The 18,268-nt window shown below is 42.3% G+C and overlaps 1 protein-coding gene across 6 annotated transcripts in view; it reads right to left on the bottom strand.

The window, feature by feature from the left end:
- Positions 1-2,160: 2,160 nt before the first annotated feature.
- LOC148012511 (LRR receptor kinase SERK2-like) overlaps positions 2,161-18,268 on the bottom strand; it is a 129,985-nt gene continuing 113,877 nt past the window's right edge. For 5 of the 6 annotated variants that reach the window (XM_087668772.1, XM_087668773.1, XM_087668775.1 and 2 more), the window contains 3 exons: positions 4,165-4,506; positions 3,549-3,943; positions 2,161-3,005 (listed from right to left, as the gene is read on the bottom strand). In XM_087668772.1, coding sequence (XP_087524898.1) covers positions 2,688-3,005; positions 3,549-3,943; positions 4,165-4,506 — 1,055 coding nt within the window. In that variant the 3' untranslated portion in view covers positions 2,161-2,687. The remainder of the gene's footprint in view (positions 3,006-3,548; positions 3,944-4,164; positions 4,507-18,268) is intronic. The other variant, XM_087668774.1, reaches the window with a different exon arrangement.

The following is an 18,268-nucleotide window of genomic DNA, read 5'->3' as shown; positions in this document are numbered from 1 at the left end:
CAGTTGATCACAGCAGCACAAGAATTTACAACGTAGTGATAAACTATTGCTACCAACATTCTCAAGACAGGAGCTAGAGCACACATGGAAAATACTTGGAGAGCCAATGGAAGTGCCATTGCAATCTTAAACTGCATATCGTGCATCAAATTATGACATGGACAATATGAAGATATGCATATGCATGGAGAAAACCAAGATGGTTGAAGTGTTGCTGCTCTTCGGTGCAACATATCACACGTGTATGTATTGCGTAAACGAAAAGAAGAGAAGAATGTAGGGCAACTGAGCATATCTAGGGTTCCAATCTGTCGACGCTCGCGTGCTTGGAGGGCGGTTAAATCTGGTGCCCACCCCTAAAACAGTCAAACAGTCCGCGGAGTTGTTTGCTTTACTCCTTCACAACACCAAATGTGCCGTGGTTAGTAAAGGTCGGTGCACATCAACCTTTTTTAGATAAAAGGCCTTGTCGTCCAGTTAGTGGGCCGGGGAAATAAACGAGAAGGGACTATATACTATTTCATAGATTCCATACTATGTTGCAAGTTTGGGAGGCCCTTTGAATAATATATAATAGAATATAAAATATAAATAAAACAGTTATCAATAATCATGCAACTTCCAAATGAAGCAAGTACAACTATGTACTCTAAAGAATGCACATTTCCTCCTCACTCCATGTTCAGAAGCTGTCTTAGTTGAAGCAAATACATATTTTTTCAAACTTTGTGAAGGACTATATATCAACTATTTTTGCCTCTCTCAAATAGATCACTTTTTCTTGATAGGACTTGCCAAGCTATATTATCCTCTGTTCTAAAGAGACCTTGATAAATAACATAATGAAGCACAAACTCCTAGCAATTTAAATTTGCAAATATAAGTATTAGAATATTATCTTATGATGGCTTATGGTTGCAAGAAGGCTCTATTGAATTTCATCCTATTATTTGTAGATGCATTGTTAAGTATTAACATCTTCGTTTCTTCCATAGCATTGATTGATTTGGAAAAGGTTAGCACAATCCTTAAAAATTACAATGGAAAAAACTTTTAAGGTTTGCCATTTCAAGGTGAATCTTTTTCGACGGTTTATTCACTTTATTACACACTATATTATCTATCTAATAAATAGATATCCTAGAAGAACTTTTAATCTACATGCCATACAAGGTTACAAAATACAAAAATAGAAACCTATGCTAGAAACAACATGCAAACGCTCACACATATAGAATCCAAGAAGGTTCATTTGATTGATTGGCTATTAATACTATTATTCCTAACTTTTGCCCAAGAGAGCATAGCTACATCCTTTCTTGGATGACACTCATTGTGAGTACCTATATGAAGAGGTACATCTAATTAACACAACCTACATGATTTTAAGACATTGACATCTTTCCCACATTTCAATTTGCACCAAGGACAAATTCCATTCCAAATCCTCAACAAGGAGAAAGAATCCTCCACATGATAAATTTAGGGGTCTTAAGTTCTTGAGACTATTAGCTAGAGAGAGGAGTATGAGAGAGAGAGAGAGAGAGAGAGAGAGAGAGAGAGAGAGAGAGAGAGAGAGATTCATGATGGGAGCAACATATTTGTGCTAAAGTTGTTATGGTTCATAAGTCAAATTTCAACACATGTTGCTCTTGTGAGGGCAACTTTTGAATTCTCCATAACTTTCAAATGCAAGGGAACTCTACTTATAAACTCCTTCAACTTTGTTCAAAGCATAGGCTTTTTGACTTGTGCATGTACACATGTGCACATGCATTCTTGTGCATACATGTACCCTATATACTCCATGCATGTTTGAAACAGCTGTTTTCATTTAAAGCTAGGCTTTATTGAAAGAATTTCACAAAAATTTCTGTCATGTGATATGAGTTTAAGATGGGTTCCATAAATATCCTAAAGATTGTCTAGTGAAAAGATGAAGAGTCCTTCAAGACCACTAGGTTGATATTAGGACAGAAGATGTGTGATGGTGATACATTTCATATCAAGAGGCTATTGTTGAGTGCATGATTTAGTGTAAAAAGGCCAATCCAGCAAAAGTTCCTTTTTTTTCCCCCTTTTGTTTCAAGATATCCAAATAACACGTATGTTTCCAATGTAAATGTCAAATTAGCTATTATCACCCAAAACTTTAGGACATTTATTAAGTAGCCATGGTTATAAAATATGGAACCAGGAGAAGAGTAGTGGAGCCTCAAGTATTCCAAAGGGAAGTGGTCTCCACTTATGCACTACATATTTTGTCTCGGTAAGGTCTGGACAACTTCATGTTCTCTACCATTTTCAAGAGCTCCTTCTGTTGTTTCTTCAAAATAACCCCCATAAGGTCTTGTATGTCATTCACCTCAACCTTGTCATGGTTTAGCTAGGGTTCCTATATAACTTGTCTCTACTTCTTTCATGATGTAAAGCATCAAATGCACATTGGGCGATGTATGCGAGAGTAAAAGAATAAATGATATAGTGTACATGTTGGCTAGAGAGAGTATAGCAATTGAATTTTGAAACTTGAAGCAACAAGCCAAAAGAGAGTAGGTGTGCTTCTTCATTCGTGTTACACGAATATGAACTAAGAAAGAAGGTCGTATCCTTATGATACGTGGGTGGGGTGGGGTGGTGCGGGGCGTTTGGGGCCATCTAATTTTGACGTAAATAGAGCCTCCTGCCTACCTTGCCGAGGAGAGTTGAATGGCTTCGAGGTCATAGGAGGTGGAGCCGTCGTCGAGGAGGAGGTAGCTCGGCGAGGATTCGAACTCGCGGCGGCGGGTGACCTCCAGCTGCTGCCACTCCTCCCAGCGCTCTGCCAAGCCCCCCTCCCCGCTCAGCATCCGCACCACCTCCCCCATCGTCGGCCTCTCCTCCGCGCTCATCTGAGTACACAGCAGCGCCACCTGCACCATCTGCTCCACCTCCCGCGCATCGTACTCCTTCAGATTCGGATCCACCAGCGCCTCCAGCCTCTTCTCATACTGCAGTGCCTTCACCTAGTAATCATGCAAACCAAAACAACATACACCCAACCCATTCCATGTCACTTTCAGTAAGGCCCACCATCTCAGCTCTCTGAGTACGGCTTTGGTTAATCAGAAGAGAACTGTGCAGTATGGTTTCGTTCAGATGCATAGTATGAACATCATGAACTCCTACACCTTACATGAAATGGCGGGAGCCACCCCATACCTAAGCTGTTGCAGTGGGGGACTGACTGCAGCAACCCCCACACCTTTCCAATCCCACACTACAACAGGCTAGGTATTCTTGCAGGAGCTCATGATATTGCCATGGTTCTTAGAATTGAAGAAATAGGAATTCATGTGGGGAAATGTCTAAAACATCTAGTGCAATCAGTTTCAGGACCCTAACTCTGGGTTAATCCATGATGAATGGCACTAGCCCATGTATGCTGAACCTCAAAATGCAATTATGAAAAAAGATAATGAAGAATCCTAGGCAACAAAATCTGCTTGCAAGGTGTCAGTCATGCCTACACTTATAATCACACCAAGAACTTGAGATAGTGTCATTACATAATCTAGCAGCAGAACTTCATTTTCCTCCTCAAGCCGATTCATTTCAATAGCCCGCTGACCAGTCACAAGCTCCAAAAGCATAACCCCATAGCCAAAGACATCTGTTTTTTCTGATGATCTCCCTGTTGATAAGTATTCAGGTGCTATGTGGCCCATTGTACCTCGTACCATTGTTGTCACATGAGTATTCCTTGTGTCTACCAATTTTGCCAGTCCAAAATCGCCTACTACTGCCTCATAATCTCCATCTAGTAATACATTAGCAGCTTTAACATCTCTATGGATTATTTTGGGGTTGCAATAATCATGAAGGTACTCCAGCCCTCGAGCAGCTCCGAGGGCAATTTTCTTGCGTGCTTTCCAGTCAAGGCTTGGTTCTCCACGCCTTCTTTCTGCAACGCGTTCTCAGTTTAAAAGCAAGAAATTACAAAAATAGAGCAATCTTTATCCATAACACACTAAAATACTTCTACCAACTTTAAATGTGAGATTATTACACTATCTCTGCAAAAGTTATCAGTGTCTTTCCTGAAAGCACACGACATATGAAGATGACCTTAAAATGTCAATCACAAGCTTTTAGAATGTAAACTGAAGCTAATCAGAAACCAACCTCGTAGACAGTATGCAAGGCTCTTGTTCGACATATACGGATAAACAAGTATTCGCTCTGATGGAGTGACACAATATCCAATCAAGCGTAACAGATTCCTATGCACTGCAACACTTATCAATTCCACTTCTTGTAAAAATCCTGCTTCACCACCGTCAAGATTGATGTTCATCAACCTTTTCACTCCTATCTCTGTGGAATCATCAAGAATACCCTTGTATACTTTTGCAAAAGCTCCCTGACCTACAACATTATGCTCACTAAAATGATTTGTTGCATTTTGAAGTTCACGCAATGAGAACCTCTTTAGTTGCCCAAAAACAATTTTTAGTTCATTTTCAGCTGCACAAGAAAGCACAAATTCAGTTAGATCCACTTTGTCTCATAAGACTACAGTAGCAGTGAAACATTTTAAGTGACTCAGCTACAGAAACCATACAAAGCTTGTTAGATCTGTCTTTCTCATACACCATGTTAGCAGTGAAACATCAAACTTGGCAGGCATTTTGGTTGATTTATCAATCTTTAGAGTAAATGGAATGTACTCAACTTGTAGGCTCTGGACTGGTAATTGTGACTGGGAGACTTCAGTGATTAAGATCTTCAGCATCAGATTGGTCGAACTGGATTAGGGCAATTTAGAGATCTTCAGCATCAGATTGGTCGAACTGGATTAGGGCAATTTAGAGAATTCTGATGCAAACACGTGCACATCTCAAAAAGTAACCATCTGTAGTGAAATACCACATTCCTTTAGCAAATGCAATTGCTAACTGTCTTCTCCAGGGAGGGTAAGCACTTCTAGTCACTGTTCCTCAGAAAGCTATCTTTGTCTTACACACCAGTTTTACTATCCTTCCCCACCAACAGCACCTGGATCTCCTGCTAACATCATATATACTAGGCTAGTGCCCAAAAGATTCAAAGCTCTTCAAGTCTCTGACCATGTCATTCCACCCAAGCTAAGCTCAGGTCAAAACATGTGAGCAATATGTGACGACTTGTATTTGGTGAATCAGATTTACCAAACAACAAGAGAAAACAAAGGCCTTCAGGGGGCAAAAAGCCCTTATCTTATAAGGGATTTTCCTAAATCCAACTTGCCAAATTGCAGCTTTCAGTCACTGTTTGACTGAAGTTTCTTTGTTTGTGTTCTTCCTATTTGAAATAGCAGATGAGTACTGTGTCTTTTGCCCCAGCTCAATCTGCTAGCCCTAACTTGTGGAAATCTGCAGCCCCTGCCACATATGAAAGAGCACATGGCTTAGACAATCTCACATCTGACAGGTATGTGATGCTTACTACAATGTCTCTATCACCCTCTAGCTCAAAGTCCATCGACTCTTTGAACACCTGCCAAAGCAATTTATGGAGGCCTATAGTATCATCTTGCACGCCTATAGAGCTGCAGCAATTAGTGAGATCATTTTCGACCTTGATCATCTCACAAATTTAGAAAATCCACTGTTGAAAGTGCCCTTTGCTTTTTGAAGGCCATGAAGGAGCAAATAGTGCTTGAACATTGCCTACTCAAAACAAGCTCTCACTTGCTAATAGCTATCAGCAGTGCTCTTTAGCTCTAAAACTATATTGAGGTTTAGTTAATGTGTAATAAGATTTTGTACATCAGCCATCATAGAGCAACAGTTTCCGTGTGTGTGTCAAGCATGCCTCCCTGCAATGCCCTTACTTCTGTTATTTCATAATCTAATTCACATCCTAGCTTTTTAGATTTATTTCCTTCCCTCGCTTGCTTGCCAACTATCTTTCATCATCTGACTTAACCAATATTTGTTGCTCTAAAACCTGTGAAGATTGCCTTGAGGCTACATATAGGGGAGCCCTGGTAATTGAGTACACCATTCTGTAATGATGAATGTGTCTTCTTGTTCCCATTGAATATGGTCTTGACTGTAAGATGCCTGCGTCACTATTTTAAACCTGGTGTTGGAATCCGACTCCTAGGATGGCTACCATTATGTTATGGTCTGATAAGAATGCCCCTAAGCCTTCACATGCCTGGAATGTATGGTCATTCCAGCTAGTTTTGAAAACGGAAAAATAGAAACGTGTTTCCGAGTTGCGAAACAGAGATTCAGCCCAAGACTGAAACAAGGAAACCAGGACATGGATTGTATGTCTATTTCTAGGAATATTTTAATATTAGACCTATATAAAAGATTGCAGTATGCCATGGCCCATGAATGATGACAACACATGTCAAGATTGAAGACTCGTATTATGTCATATAGACTCAAAAATAGGCTACTCCGTAAACGGGGTGTGAAAAGAAAATATAACTATGTTACCGTAGGACATGCACTTTGTCGTGCAGTATCATCCTCATTTGCCACACTAACCACAAGGCATAGCTGCCTTCAATGCTCTAAACTAGGAAACACATATCACGCACCTCAAGGCAATTATCAATATCCTTACCACTAACACGAGGAAGATGATCCGTCACTCATGTAACACTCCCCATGTGTATGACATGGCATTATTTCCATTCCCGCTGATTCGAGCCACCGCTAGCTCCATAGTTGCTAATGATGCACATGTGGCTCCAAAATCTATCCTTCACAATGGCTGTTTCTTGCTGGAAGTAGAGGAAAGCAGCAGCAAAGTTGGGAAAAACCAGCTCGAACCAGTGAAAACAATGAAGGACAATGACTGGAGGGGGATTGCTCACTCAAAACACTAAAAAATGGCTTCAAAACTGAGGAAAAATTGCTGCAGATAGTGTGGACAGGAAAAGGAAAAGGGTTAGTGGCTGATAGATGAGAAATTTAGGGTTTCAAGGCTGTAGACAGCAGTAGATGTGAAAAGGGGGAAGCAAACAGCAGGTAAGGAGAGTGATCAGCTGACAAAGAGGGTGGAGAGCAAATGAAACAAGGCGAAATCTGCACGCAGAAAGGCAAAATGAACGGTCCATCATGAAATTGGGTAAGTTACCCTGCTTACCCCGAATTGGCTGTCCCAAAACGCGTTTTGGGACCGAAATGTTTCAAGGCCGAAAATTTCCTTTCCCTCACTCCATTTGAGTAGTAGAATCATATATTGTATAATGCATAGCTGTGAAATAAACACTATGCCATGGTAAGTTTTTCTCATCCCTTTATGGAGTTTATTTTCAAAAGATGATGTACCAACGAGATAGTAGGGTTTATGGGGAGGAATACGGAGTGAACTCCGCAAACATGGAGAAGAGAAGAGAAGAGAAGAGAGAAGAAACTTTGATGAATGGAATGATGAAGATTTGAATCATGGAGTGAATGTGATACAAGGGAACAACGGCGCCGTAGCATAAGGAAGATGATGAAGACAGCCATGAAGCACGAACTGCAATGTCCTCTTGAAGGGGTGTGAGGGTAGTGGAGAGGTTGGAGAGAAGAGGTGACGGACTGAATGAATCAGCCATGAAAAATGAGTGACAGGCCGTAGCATAAGGAAGATGATGAAGACAGCCATGAACCATGAACTGCAATGTCCTCCTGAAGGGGTGTGACGGTAGTGGAGAGGCTAGAGAGAAGAGGTGATGGACTGAATGAATTAGCCGTGAAAAATGAGTGACAAAGGCAGCCTATAAATAGGCAAGAGATTGTCTAGGGTGGCGCCCGGAGGAAGGGCGCCGGCTGTCTAGGGTGGCACCCCACTGTGTGCGCCCAGCCCCTTTTTGGGGCTGTCCACTGTGAAACCCTAAATGCAAAATGCGAAACCCTAAACGCAAAGCGCAGAACCCAAATTGCATGTGAAGGGTTTCTCAATGACCCCTCTTAGGCCCAAAAAGGGGAAGAAGAGAAGAGTGAGGTGGAGATGGAATGCTACATGTTGAAGAATGCTCATGCAGCAGGTGCCATTTGGACAGTGTCCATCGTGGGAAAACTTGCCCAAGCGCTCTATTACAAAGATGATGAAAACATGCAATACATAGGAGGAATGTCAGACTTTGTGTGGTGTTGTGAACCATAAGGATATGCCCGTACTCAATCTCGGGAGTTGGCTCCATGCTAACCAAGTGACCAAGGCAAGAAGAAGAGGAGGAAGAAGATGTAAAGGATCCCTAAGATTCAAGATTTCCAACTGAAAGGTAGCCTGTAGTAAAGCACAATAGACAGAGTGAACTGGCGAACCCGAAACTCAACCTCAGGATTAGAAGCCACTAGCTCCGTCCATCCATGCAAGAAGGAATACGAAGGACTTATTACCAAGTCATGGCTAAACCTCCAAGGCCCTGATCTAGTAGATCCTCGAGATCCCGAGAATCAATAGGTGAGATGATCATTGCAAGCCACCCCATCCAAGGGTAGAAAAAGAAGGTAAAAAGCCGCTGCCAGGATGTGCGAAGGATTGAGCTGTGGGTGGGGACCCCCTTTGAAACTGGAGGAATAGGAAACCCCTTTGAAGTCGCAGTAGATGTAGATGCCCCCTCGGAGGGCAAAGAAAGATCATCCCCCTCTAAGGTAGATAGGGAATCCAAAAGCTCACGGATCACGGACTCTGAAATGTATGAGGATGAAGGAAGTGCCGTCGGTCGTGCCGAAGAAGGTATTTGGGATGGTGAAGAACTCCCAGAGATGGCCTCTCGAACCTGAGTAGTTGAGGGTGAAGGGTGGGGCTCAGACTGAGCAATGAGTGGGCAACGGTTGTTGCTTCTCAATGGAGCGGACTGGGAAGTCAAAGAAAAGGAAGGACTCGAGTAGCCATTGTTTGTTAAAGGAGAGGATTGACGAGGAGATGGTATCAAACAATCACTCTCTCTCGATAGAGCGAACTGCAGAACCGCGGGCCGTGGTAGCCACTGTACACAAAAATAGGTGGAAGAAGATTGCCGCTGGCATTGCGACGATCTCCAAGAGGTCGTAGTGCCAATGGATCCTCCATGTACCCGAAAGGACTTAGTGCACATCAGATGCATCTTATTGCCTTGAGCATAGTACTCTGATAGCCAATGCAAAAGAATCTCTGTGGCCTAGAAAGAAGAGGTGGCACAAGGAGTGCCTAATGGAAGACACATATACTCCAGGGGGGTGGGGAGCAAAGGTCGAAGTTGACAAGCATCGGTGGTGTGTCCGGTGATGCCATAGTAGGAGCACCCAGTAGTCTGGTCATCTATTGTTAAAAAAGCCATGGTACCAATGTGCCTTGCTGAAGAAGGAAGAGGTCAGCCACGAACCATGAACTGCAATGTCCACCTCAAGGGCTAGGAGGGCAGTGAAAGGGCTAGAAGTGAGATGCCAATGGGAGGAGGACGCGACCAACAGTAAGAGGTTGCAACCAATAGAAAAACGCAGGCGAGGAGAGAGAAAACAGCAAATGCAGATAATGGAGAGAGAAAATCCGTTGCAATAGGCTAAGGAGAGAAAATCTGCAGCCAGGTTGCGGAGAAAAGCCGCTAACAGCAGGGAGGAGCCACCAGCACTTTGGCTAAGCCGCTAGCAGCAGGGAGGTGGAGGTGGTAGCAACAACCTTGAATGCATCAAATGTAGGAGGGAGCCCGCCAATTAGGATGCTGATGCAGTGGGAGAAGAAGAGAAGTGGATACCGAACCCGCCACCGGTCTTTGCCTTCACTAGAGTGGAGGATCTTTGCGGCTGTTTGACCAGATCTAGCTCTGATAACATGTCAAAACATGACGTACCAACAAGAGAGTAGGGTTTGCGGGGAGAAACACAAAGTGAACTTGGCAAACATGGAGAAGAGAAGAGAAGAGAGAAGAAACTTTGATGAATGGAATGATAAAGATCTGAATCATGGAGTGAATGTGATACAAGGGAACAACGGTGCCATAGCAATGTCCTCTTGAAGGGGTGTGAGGATAGTGGAGAGGCTGGAGAGAAGGAGGTGACAGACTGAACGAATTGACCTGAAGAATGAGTGACAGAGGCAACCTATAAATAGACAAGAGACTGTCTAGGCTGGCACCCGGAGGGAGGGCACCGGCTATCTAGGGTGGCACCCCACTGTGGATGCCTAGCCCCTTTTTGGGGTTGTCCACAGTGAAATCCTAAACGCAAAATGCAAAACCCTTAACGCAAAACGCAAATTGCATATGAAGGGTTTCTCAACATTTATGTTCAGTGATAGCTACAAGGCTGTCTTAGGATATCATGCCAATGATCATAAAAGCAAGAATGGGGTGAAATGACAAGACAATAAGACTACAAGACTCTTTGGCTATTATGGCTCAACCAACTAATGGCAGGCAACATTTGGCAAGTGTTAGCATTCTAACCAGTTTGCAAAAATAGAAGTTGATGAAGTTTGTAAACCTTGTTATATAAGAATTTCATTGCTATCTCCCTAGACAAGTCAAGCTAAGACCCTAATGTAGTTGATTTTTATTGTGCTCTTAGGTCTCTTGTGATGCCAAAGCTAGAAAAGTCAACTTGGATCTAATCGGCAACTATGAGATTGATCTATAGCAATCAATTCAAAGTCTTAGACAAGGACGCTTGTTGACCACTCCATATTGACTTTGGAGTTGGTAGTTGGAGTTTCTACTGTTGGGATAAAGGCCCGGTCTAACCCTCGTGTATAGTACACGCACATTGTATATGTGAATGCACCCTTACGTGCCCTAAGTTAAAATACATTTTATTCTTTGTGTACCAACCCATTGTTGGCACACTGCTCTCTCTCTCTCTCTCTCTCTCTCTCTCTCTCTCTCTCTCTCTCGCCGTCACACTCTCACGCTCACTCCTCGAACTTCTGTCATTGCAGCAGCTAAGTATTCCCATAGTTGGTATCGGAGCCTTGGTCCTGCACGTTTCTCGAGACCAAGGGCAGCTGATAGTGCAGGTAGCTCACGAGTACGTTGTGCTGAAGACAGTCGACTGCAATGTTCACGCGCTGGAGACATAGTTTATCACTTATCCTTCATTTTTTTTCTCATTACCACTTATCTCTAGCAGAAGTTCACACGCTGGAAACATAGTTTACAGATTTGTGCAAATCTAGCTCGAAAAATTGGGGGGATAAGATAGATGCATCTGAGGCAACCAAAGGCGCAACCAAAAGTAAAGAAAAGGCTAATGTAACCTCTAGTGTGGTCATAGAAGACCTTTTAGATACAAAGCCTTACGTATTATGTGTAGATGATTACGATGCCCTTGTATGTCACATGGAGGATATGCAGATTACCAAGGCTGATGTGATTGATACACTTTTGTCACTTGATGATGGTGTCACTCAGACTTGGATTGTTGACTCTGGTACCTCTTTCCATGTAACTCCTTGCTTGGAGTGTTTTGCTATGTTCAATGCAAGCAGTTATGGAAAGGTGTATCTTGGAAATAACCATCCTTGTAGCATTGATGGGATTGACACAAAACATTTGTCTTTAGACAATGGTCAAGAGCTTGTGTTGAAAGATGTCACATATGTGCCTGGCATTAAAAAGAGTTTACTATTTCTTGGTCAACTTGACTTCCATGGTTACACCACACTGTTTGGTGGTGGTTTGTGAAAAGTGAAAAAGGGTTCCATGCTGATTGCAAAGGAACCAAGAAGGGCGCTTTGTATTGTTTGCACTGTAAAGCCTTGAATGGCAAGTTTCCGGCAATTGCTGAAATTTGCAGCCACTTAGAGTTATGGCATAAGAGATTAGGCCATATGAGCCAAAAAGGACTTGATGTCCTTACCTCTTTGAAGAGGGTTGATGGAAAAGGCTCTAAACTTGACTTTTGTAATGAGTGTCAGTTTGGAAAAACTGATAATGAAAGTGAGTTCACATCAACTGAATTCAAGTCCTTTAATGACTTGCATGGTATTAAGAGGGAGCTTACAGCCCCTTACAGCCCTTCTTCAAATGGGGTGGCTAAAAGATATAATAGGGCTTTATGTAAAAGAGTGAGGTGCATGCTATCCACTGCTAATCTCCCTCATGAATTTTGGGGAGAGGTACTCAAAACCGCAGGTTCACATTTCCAACCGCTCTCCAAACAGGTCCTTAAATAATGGCATCCCAGAGGAGGTTTGGTTTGGCAAACTGGCCTCATATGTGACCATTTACGCATATTTGGCTGTGATGCTTTTGTGCCTATCAGGGATGAGCTTAGAAACAAACTTAACCCAAAATCCACCAAAGGCATTTTCATGGGCTATGGTAATGAGGGTGAATTTGGCTACAGAGTGTGGTTACCTCAGACCAAGAAAATTATTCCCAACTTTAATGTTGTGTTTAATGAGGCAAAATTGTTGAAAGGTACTTTAGTCTCTAATGAAGATATGAAAAAAGTGAAGTTTCAGAGTTTGTAGACACCTATTATTTCAAAAAATGAGCCCATGGTGCTGTACCACAGGCTAAAACTGATGATCAACGGGTTATTTTTTAGCCAAATGATGATGGACAGCAAATAGGAGCACAAAGAGGTCACGGACAACAAGATAGGCTTGCTGATTATGAAAATACAGGCTGGAAATAAAAATGAAGGTTCTGTATAGCATGAACAACATGCTGAAAATGCCTTATAGCAGCCAATAAATGCTGAAAATAATATACCACCACATGTAGACCCAATTCCTGAAAATGTTGATCATTGGGTATGCAGGTCTACACGCGTAAGAAGGCAACCACATAGATTTGACTCTTCCTTGCATTATGTGATGTGTACAGATGAGGGTGAACCTCTTACATACAAAGAGGCCAAGTCATGTGAGTTCAGCAATAAGTGGGAGCTAGCTATGCAGGAAGAGATTAAATCTCTATATGCAAATGATACTTGGGATCTTGTGTCTCTGCCCAAGGGAAGGAAGCTACTTCCAAACAAATGGGTGTACAAAGTAAACACACTTGATGGGAAACCCAAGTACAAGGCAAGGCTAGTTGCCAAAGGGTATGCACAAAAGGAAGGGATTGACTTCTAAGAGGTTTTTTCACCTATTGTGAAGATGACCACTCTATGTGTGCTTTTTGCTCTCACTGTTATTTTAGATTTAGAGCTGTATCAAATGGATGTAAAAACAACTTTCTTGCATGGTGACATTGATGAGGAAATCTACATGAAACAGCCTGAGGGCTTTGTCGTTCCTGGAAAAGAGCAAATGGTGTGTAAACTAAAACACAACCTGTATGGGCTGAAGCAAGCACCACGGCAGTGGTACAAAATGTTTAACACTTTTATGCTATCTCATGAGTTTACATGCAACCATGCAGACCATTTCTTGTACATGAAAAAGGATACAGATGGCAGCCCCATCATACTTGTTTTGTATGAGGATGATATGTTACTAGCTGGGAAAAGAAAGACTAGCTTGGATGCTCTCAAAAATCAGCTTAAACCAGCCTTCTCCATGAAAGATGTGGGAAATGCACAGCATATTTTGGGCATGAGGATTCGTAGAGATAGAATGCAGAAATTGCTGTTTTTTATCTCAAGAAAAGTACATTGAAATGGAACTGGACAGATTTAACATGGCTGAAGCTAAGCCTTTTGGGGTACCCTTACCTCCTTATCTCAAGCTTAGCAAAGCCAACAGCCCGAAAGATGACGTGGAAGCAAATGCTATAAAAGGGAGTTCCTTATGCATCAGCTTTGGGCTCTCTTATGTATGCTATGGTTGCTACTCCTCCAGACATTGCTCATGCAGTGGGAGTTGTTAGCAAGTTTATGTCAAATCCTGGCAAAGCACATTGGGAGGCCGTTAAGTGTATTCTTCGATACCTTAAGGGTACACAAAGAAAGTGTATTTGCTATGGGCAAGGTGCACTTAGTTTGCAAGGTTATTGCGATGCAGACATGGCAGGTGACTTGGACACTTGTAGGTCCACCAACGGGTATGTCTTTACAGCTGTTGGTGGGGATATTTCTTGGTGTTCCACGTTGCAGTTGCATTGAGTACCACTAAAGCTGAATACCTATTAGCTACTGAAGCTTCTAAGGAAGCTATATGGTTAAGCAGACTTGCTGAAGATCTCGGCATGTCTATAGGTGTTGCAGTTTTGGGATGTGATAGCTAGAGTGCTGTGTATCTAGCTAAGAATGCCATGTATCATTCACGTACAAAGCATATAGATGTGCGATATCACTTCATTAGATAGATTCTGGAAGATGGTCAGCTCACATTGACCAAGATCAAAACACAAGACAACCCTGCAGATGTTCTCACTAAAAGTCTAAGAAAAGTTCAGCACGAGCATTGCATATGACTAGCGGGAGTTGGTTAGTTAGAGATTCACATCGGATCTTTAAGTGGGAGGTTGTTGGGATAAAGGCCTAGTCTAACCCCCGTGTATAGTATACACATATTGTATATGTGAATGCACCCTTACGTGCCCTAAGAATAAATACATTTTATTCTTTGTGTATCAACACATTGTTGGTACACTCATATCGAATCGTACTTGACTCTGCTCTCTCTCCTGCCGTCATACTCTCACACTCACTCCTCCTTGAACTTCTGTCATTGCAGCAGCTAAGCATTCCAACATCTACATACTTTCTTCTTACTTCTATCACTGGTTTAGAGCATTCGAAATTTGGGGTTAGGATCTTATTGTCCATTGCCAGACTTAGCAAAAGTGAACTTTTCAGGTGGTGTCAAACTCATAAGAAGAATGGTATTGGATCATGGATCTTTGCTTTGAAAATTGAAAGTTTTCGATGAAACTTAGAAAGATTTATTTACCTTAATGATTCCGCTTTCCATCTGTAACCAACCTTTTGTATATAATTTGCTAATTCGAATTAATTTGATACTCATGTACTTTGAAAGCTGATTTGTATTATGTGAGTATTTCAAAAAATCATTAAATGTTCATTTTTCTATTTAAAGGTGGCGACCCTATAATTATACTTAGGCCGTCATTGACAAGTTATCCACGAGAAATTAAAAGTTTGGTCGGACAATCACATTGACTAGAAAGCTTAGAATATCTACGACTTTTACACTCAAATAGTTAGATTGACTAGAAACACATATAATAAGTGATTTTAGAAAGTGAAACCAGATGCTCATGATCAAAGAAACAAACCATGAACCAGTGAACCTATATAATGAAGCTCTCTCGAATCTAAATTTGGCGACTCTTGAAATTTAGGAGGTTACTAATTTTGAAAGTTACTCGAATGGAAATTTTGTTCACATCCAAGGCTCTAAAATTTCACAAGGAACAATTTTGTCTTTAGCAACTATCTCAATTTCTTAACCATTTGAGACATTTTGAGAGTAAAATGTTTAGAAGCTTCATTCTTTAGAAAAGTCACATGTGGTACCTAGAATAGAACATGTGTCATTTTGAAGAGACAAGTGTCTCTACGTCTGTTATTTTAAGCAAATACTTGTCATTTATAACCTTTCCTTTTCACTTTTGAGTACGCAAGCCCCACAACTATATATTGGAGATCTCTCTCTTCATTTGGAATAAGCTTTCATGTTGAAATTTTAGCCACATGCTTTGTACTCTTCTATCTATCACTCATCCAAGAAGCACTTTCTACTTAGCTTGATCTAATCTAAGCACTAAAGAAGAAAATCAGCTTGCTGCTCAGAGTTTGAAAAATTAGGGTTTTAAAATTTTTAATTTTTAGAAATGCAACAAATTAGCCCTTTTGTATATGGTTCAAGTAGTAAGTGCATGTGGTTTGTTTCAATATATTCTTGTAAAGGGGAAGGGGGCTGGTTCCCCTCTCAACATGCTCTCTCTCTCTCTCTCTCTCTCTCTCTCTCTCTCTCTCTCTTTTCGTAATTATATTAATTACGAAAAGCTTACATGATTACAAGATACACGATGGATCTACCCCATCGTGTGTACACACTGACTCTCTACAAGAACCAGACGGCCAAAGAGTTACAAAGTCATGGCAAAGACGCGGAGGAAATTGCCATATGTGGACGTAAGTCCTCCCGAGAGAGCATGTCAGAGTGCTGGAGAAGATCTATCTGCCAATACAAGAGACCTTTAAGCCTAGCAATATGCCGCTGAACATTATAGGCGGAATAAAAAAGGAAAGCATTCCGAATGGTCTAGTTGTCCCAACAGCCCCAATATTGAAGAAAGTGAAACAAGATCTTCATATGTGGCTGTGTCGATGTGGGATATTTGGGCTGCGCAAAAACCCAATCAAACAGGCGTAGCGAGAAACCAACCACCGCTCGCCAAACGGCTGACAAGAATGACCAGATTTTCTGAGCAAGGGGACAAGAAATAAAACGATGACGGGCGGATTCCACAGTGGTGGTGCAAAAGAAACAATTGCCGTTGGAGATTCGGCGCTTGGAAAGAGCTGAAGCAAGCGGAAGACCACCAATCATCACCCTCCAAAGAAATACCTTATATTTGAAGGGTGTCTTGTTCAACCAGCCCTCCATCACAGTTACCCTCCACCATGACTGGGATTTATGCAATCCCCATAGAGTATTAGCTTTAGTAACTAGCCATTGATCTTTAATCAGAAGATGATACACCTGGTTAGCTGAAGCCTTTTCTAAATTCAGCCTGCCTGCAAAGTCCCAATCCTACCAGGGACGATCCGTAGCAAGGGCAGGAAAGGGTTGTCTGCTCTGGAGCACCATCAAAAGTTGTTCCCATAAATAGGGATCCTGAAAAGCCTCCTGGCTGTACGAAACGATATCAACACATTGCGACTGGCAAGGGTGGCATTCGCGACCGAAGTTAAGCCCAAACGTGCCATGCAGTTGAATTTTGGTCGAAGCTCATGTTTACCTTCCCACGAAATTAACTGCGAGACTGCCAACAGTTCCAATTGAAAAGAATTAGTAGTTAAGCGATCCTCCGATGGATGCCACTGAGACTTCCGGAGGACCAGTCTCTAGGAACACACCAAATGGGCAAGCAGAGATGAGGAAGAACTGGAGAACCGAGAATCGGCATTAAGAACATGCCACCAAGAACTGCGGATTTGGGTATTACCATGCAGAAGCCCGTGATCCTCAAGAAAATAACGGGCTATGACGACCCAAGGATGATGATCCGAGCACATGGCGCGAAAAAGAGACCAGTGGAGTGCCAACATATGAGTTTGGGCATCTAAAATATCCCCTCCACCCATGCGTTTGGGGGTGCACGCATGCGACCAAGAAATCCAGGAAATGCCTGCATGCAAGGAATCCTTCTTCCATAACATGAAACGAATAGACTGAGTAAGAGCATTCAGTGTAGTAGTAGTCCAGGGCAGCAATGGCAAGAAATATGCAAGCATTGGCAACATAATTGTCTGGGCTACTTTGAGACAAACATGAAAGGGCCAGGCCTGAGACTTCCAATACAGAAACTTAGCCTTTAGTTTCTGTGAAATCCACTGTAGTAGCTGCTTTGGGGGAACATCAACACCCAAAGGGTATCCAAGATGCCTGACAATGGAGCCACGGGGGACAACCATTCCCTGCCAGTCCAGTGACTGCAAATCCGACTCCGTGCAGCTGAGAATGGCTGATTTCAAAGCGTTGATGCGAAGACCAGAAGCCTGACCAAAGAGAGCCCAAACATCTAATGCTTTGCGAAGGTTATCTTTGTCCGCACGCAGAATCATAAAACTATCATCAGCCAAGGATTGACTAATGAAGTGCTGTCCAGAGGGAAGCGACAATCCAGCCAACTAAGTAGAAGCTGCCATATGAGATACCATCGAAAGAACCGGATGAGTCACAAGGGCAAAGAAGAGAGGACTCAAAGGGCACCCCTGTCTGACAGAGCGGGCAAGGATAATTGGCTTGGTAACGCCTCCATTCAGCATGACTCGCGAAGACGCTGCAACACTGATAGTGTAGATCAGACGAGACATCCAAGCACCAATGCCCATAGTAGACATAAGTTCTGCAATGAAAGACCAGCCCAGATAATCAAAAGTATTTTCCAGGTCCAATTGAACCAGTACGACCTCCTGATTTGAATGCCTTGCATAATCAATCACCAGTTGCGCATTTAATACATTGTGCAAAATGTTTCTGCCCTTAATGAAACCATATTGGAGAGGATGCACAATGGCAGGAAGATGCTTATGGAGGCGATTCGCAATTACTTTGGAAAATATTTTATACATAGAACCCATCAAAGAAATTGGGCGCCACTGTTTCAACATAGATGGCGAAGGAACTTTTGGAAGCAGTTTAATAAGACCTTTCCATGAGGAAAGCATGATCC

This window comes from Lygodium microphyllum, chromosome 27 (assembly GCF_053477565.2).
Source record: "Lygodium microphyllum isolate KBCC chromosome 27, Lygodium_microphyllum_v1.1.10, whole genome shotgun sequence".
NCBI lineage: Eukaryota > Viridiplantae > Streptophyta > Polypodiopsida > Schizaeales > Lygodiaceae > Lygodium > Lygodium microphyllum.
Note: the sequence above shows the minus strand (reverse complement) of the source record. Positions and strands in the feature narration are given on the sequence as shown.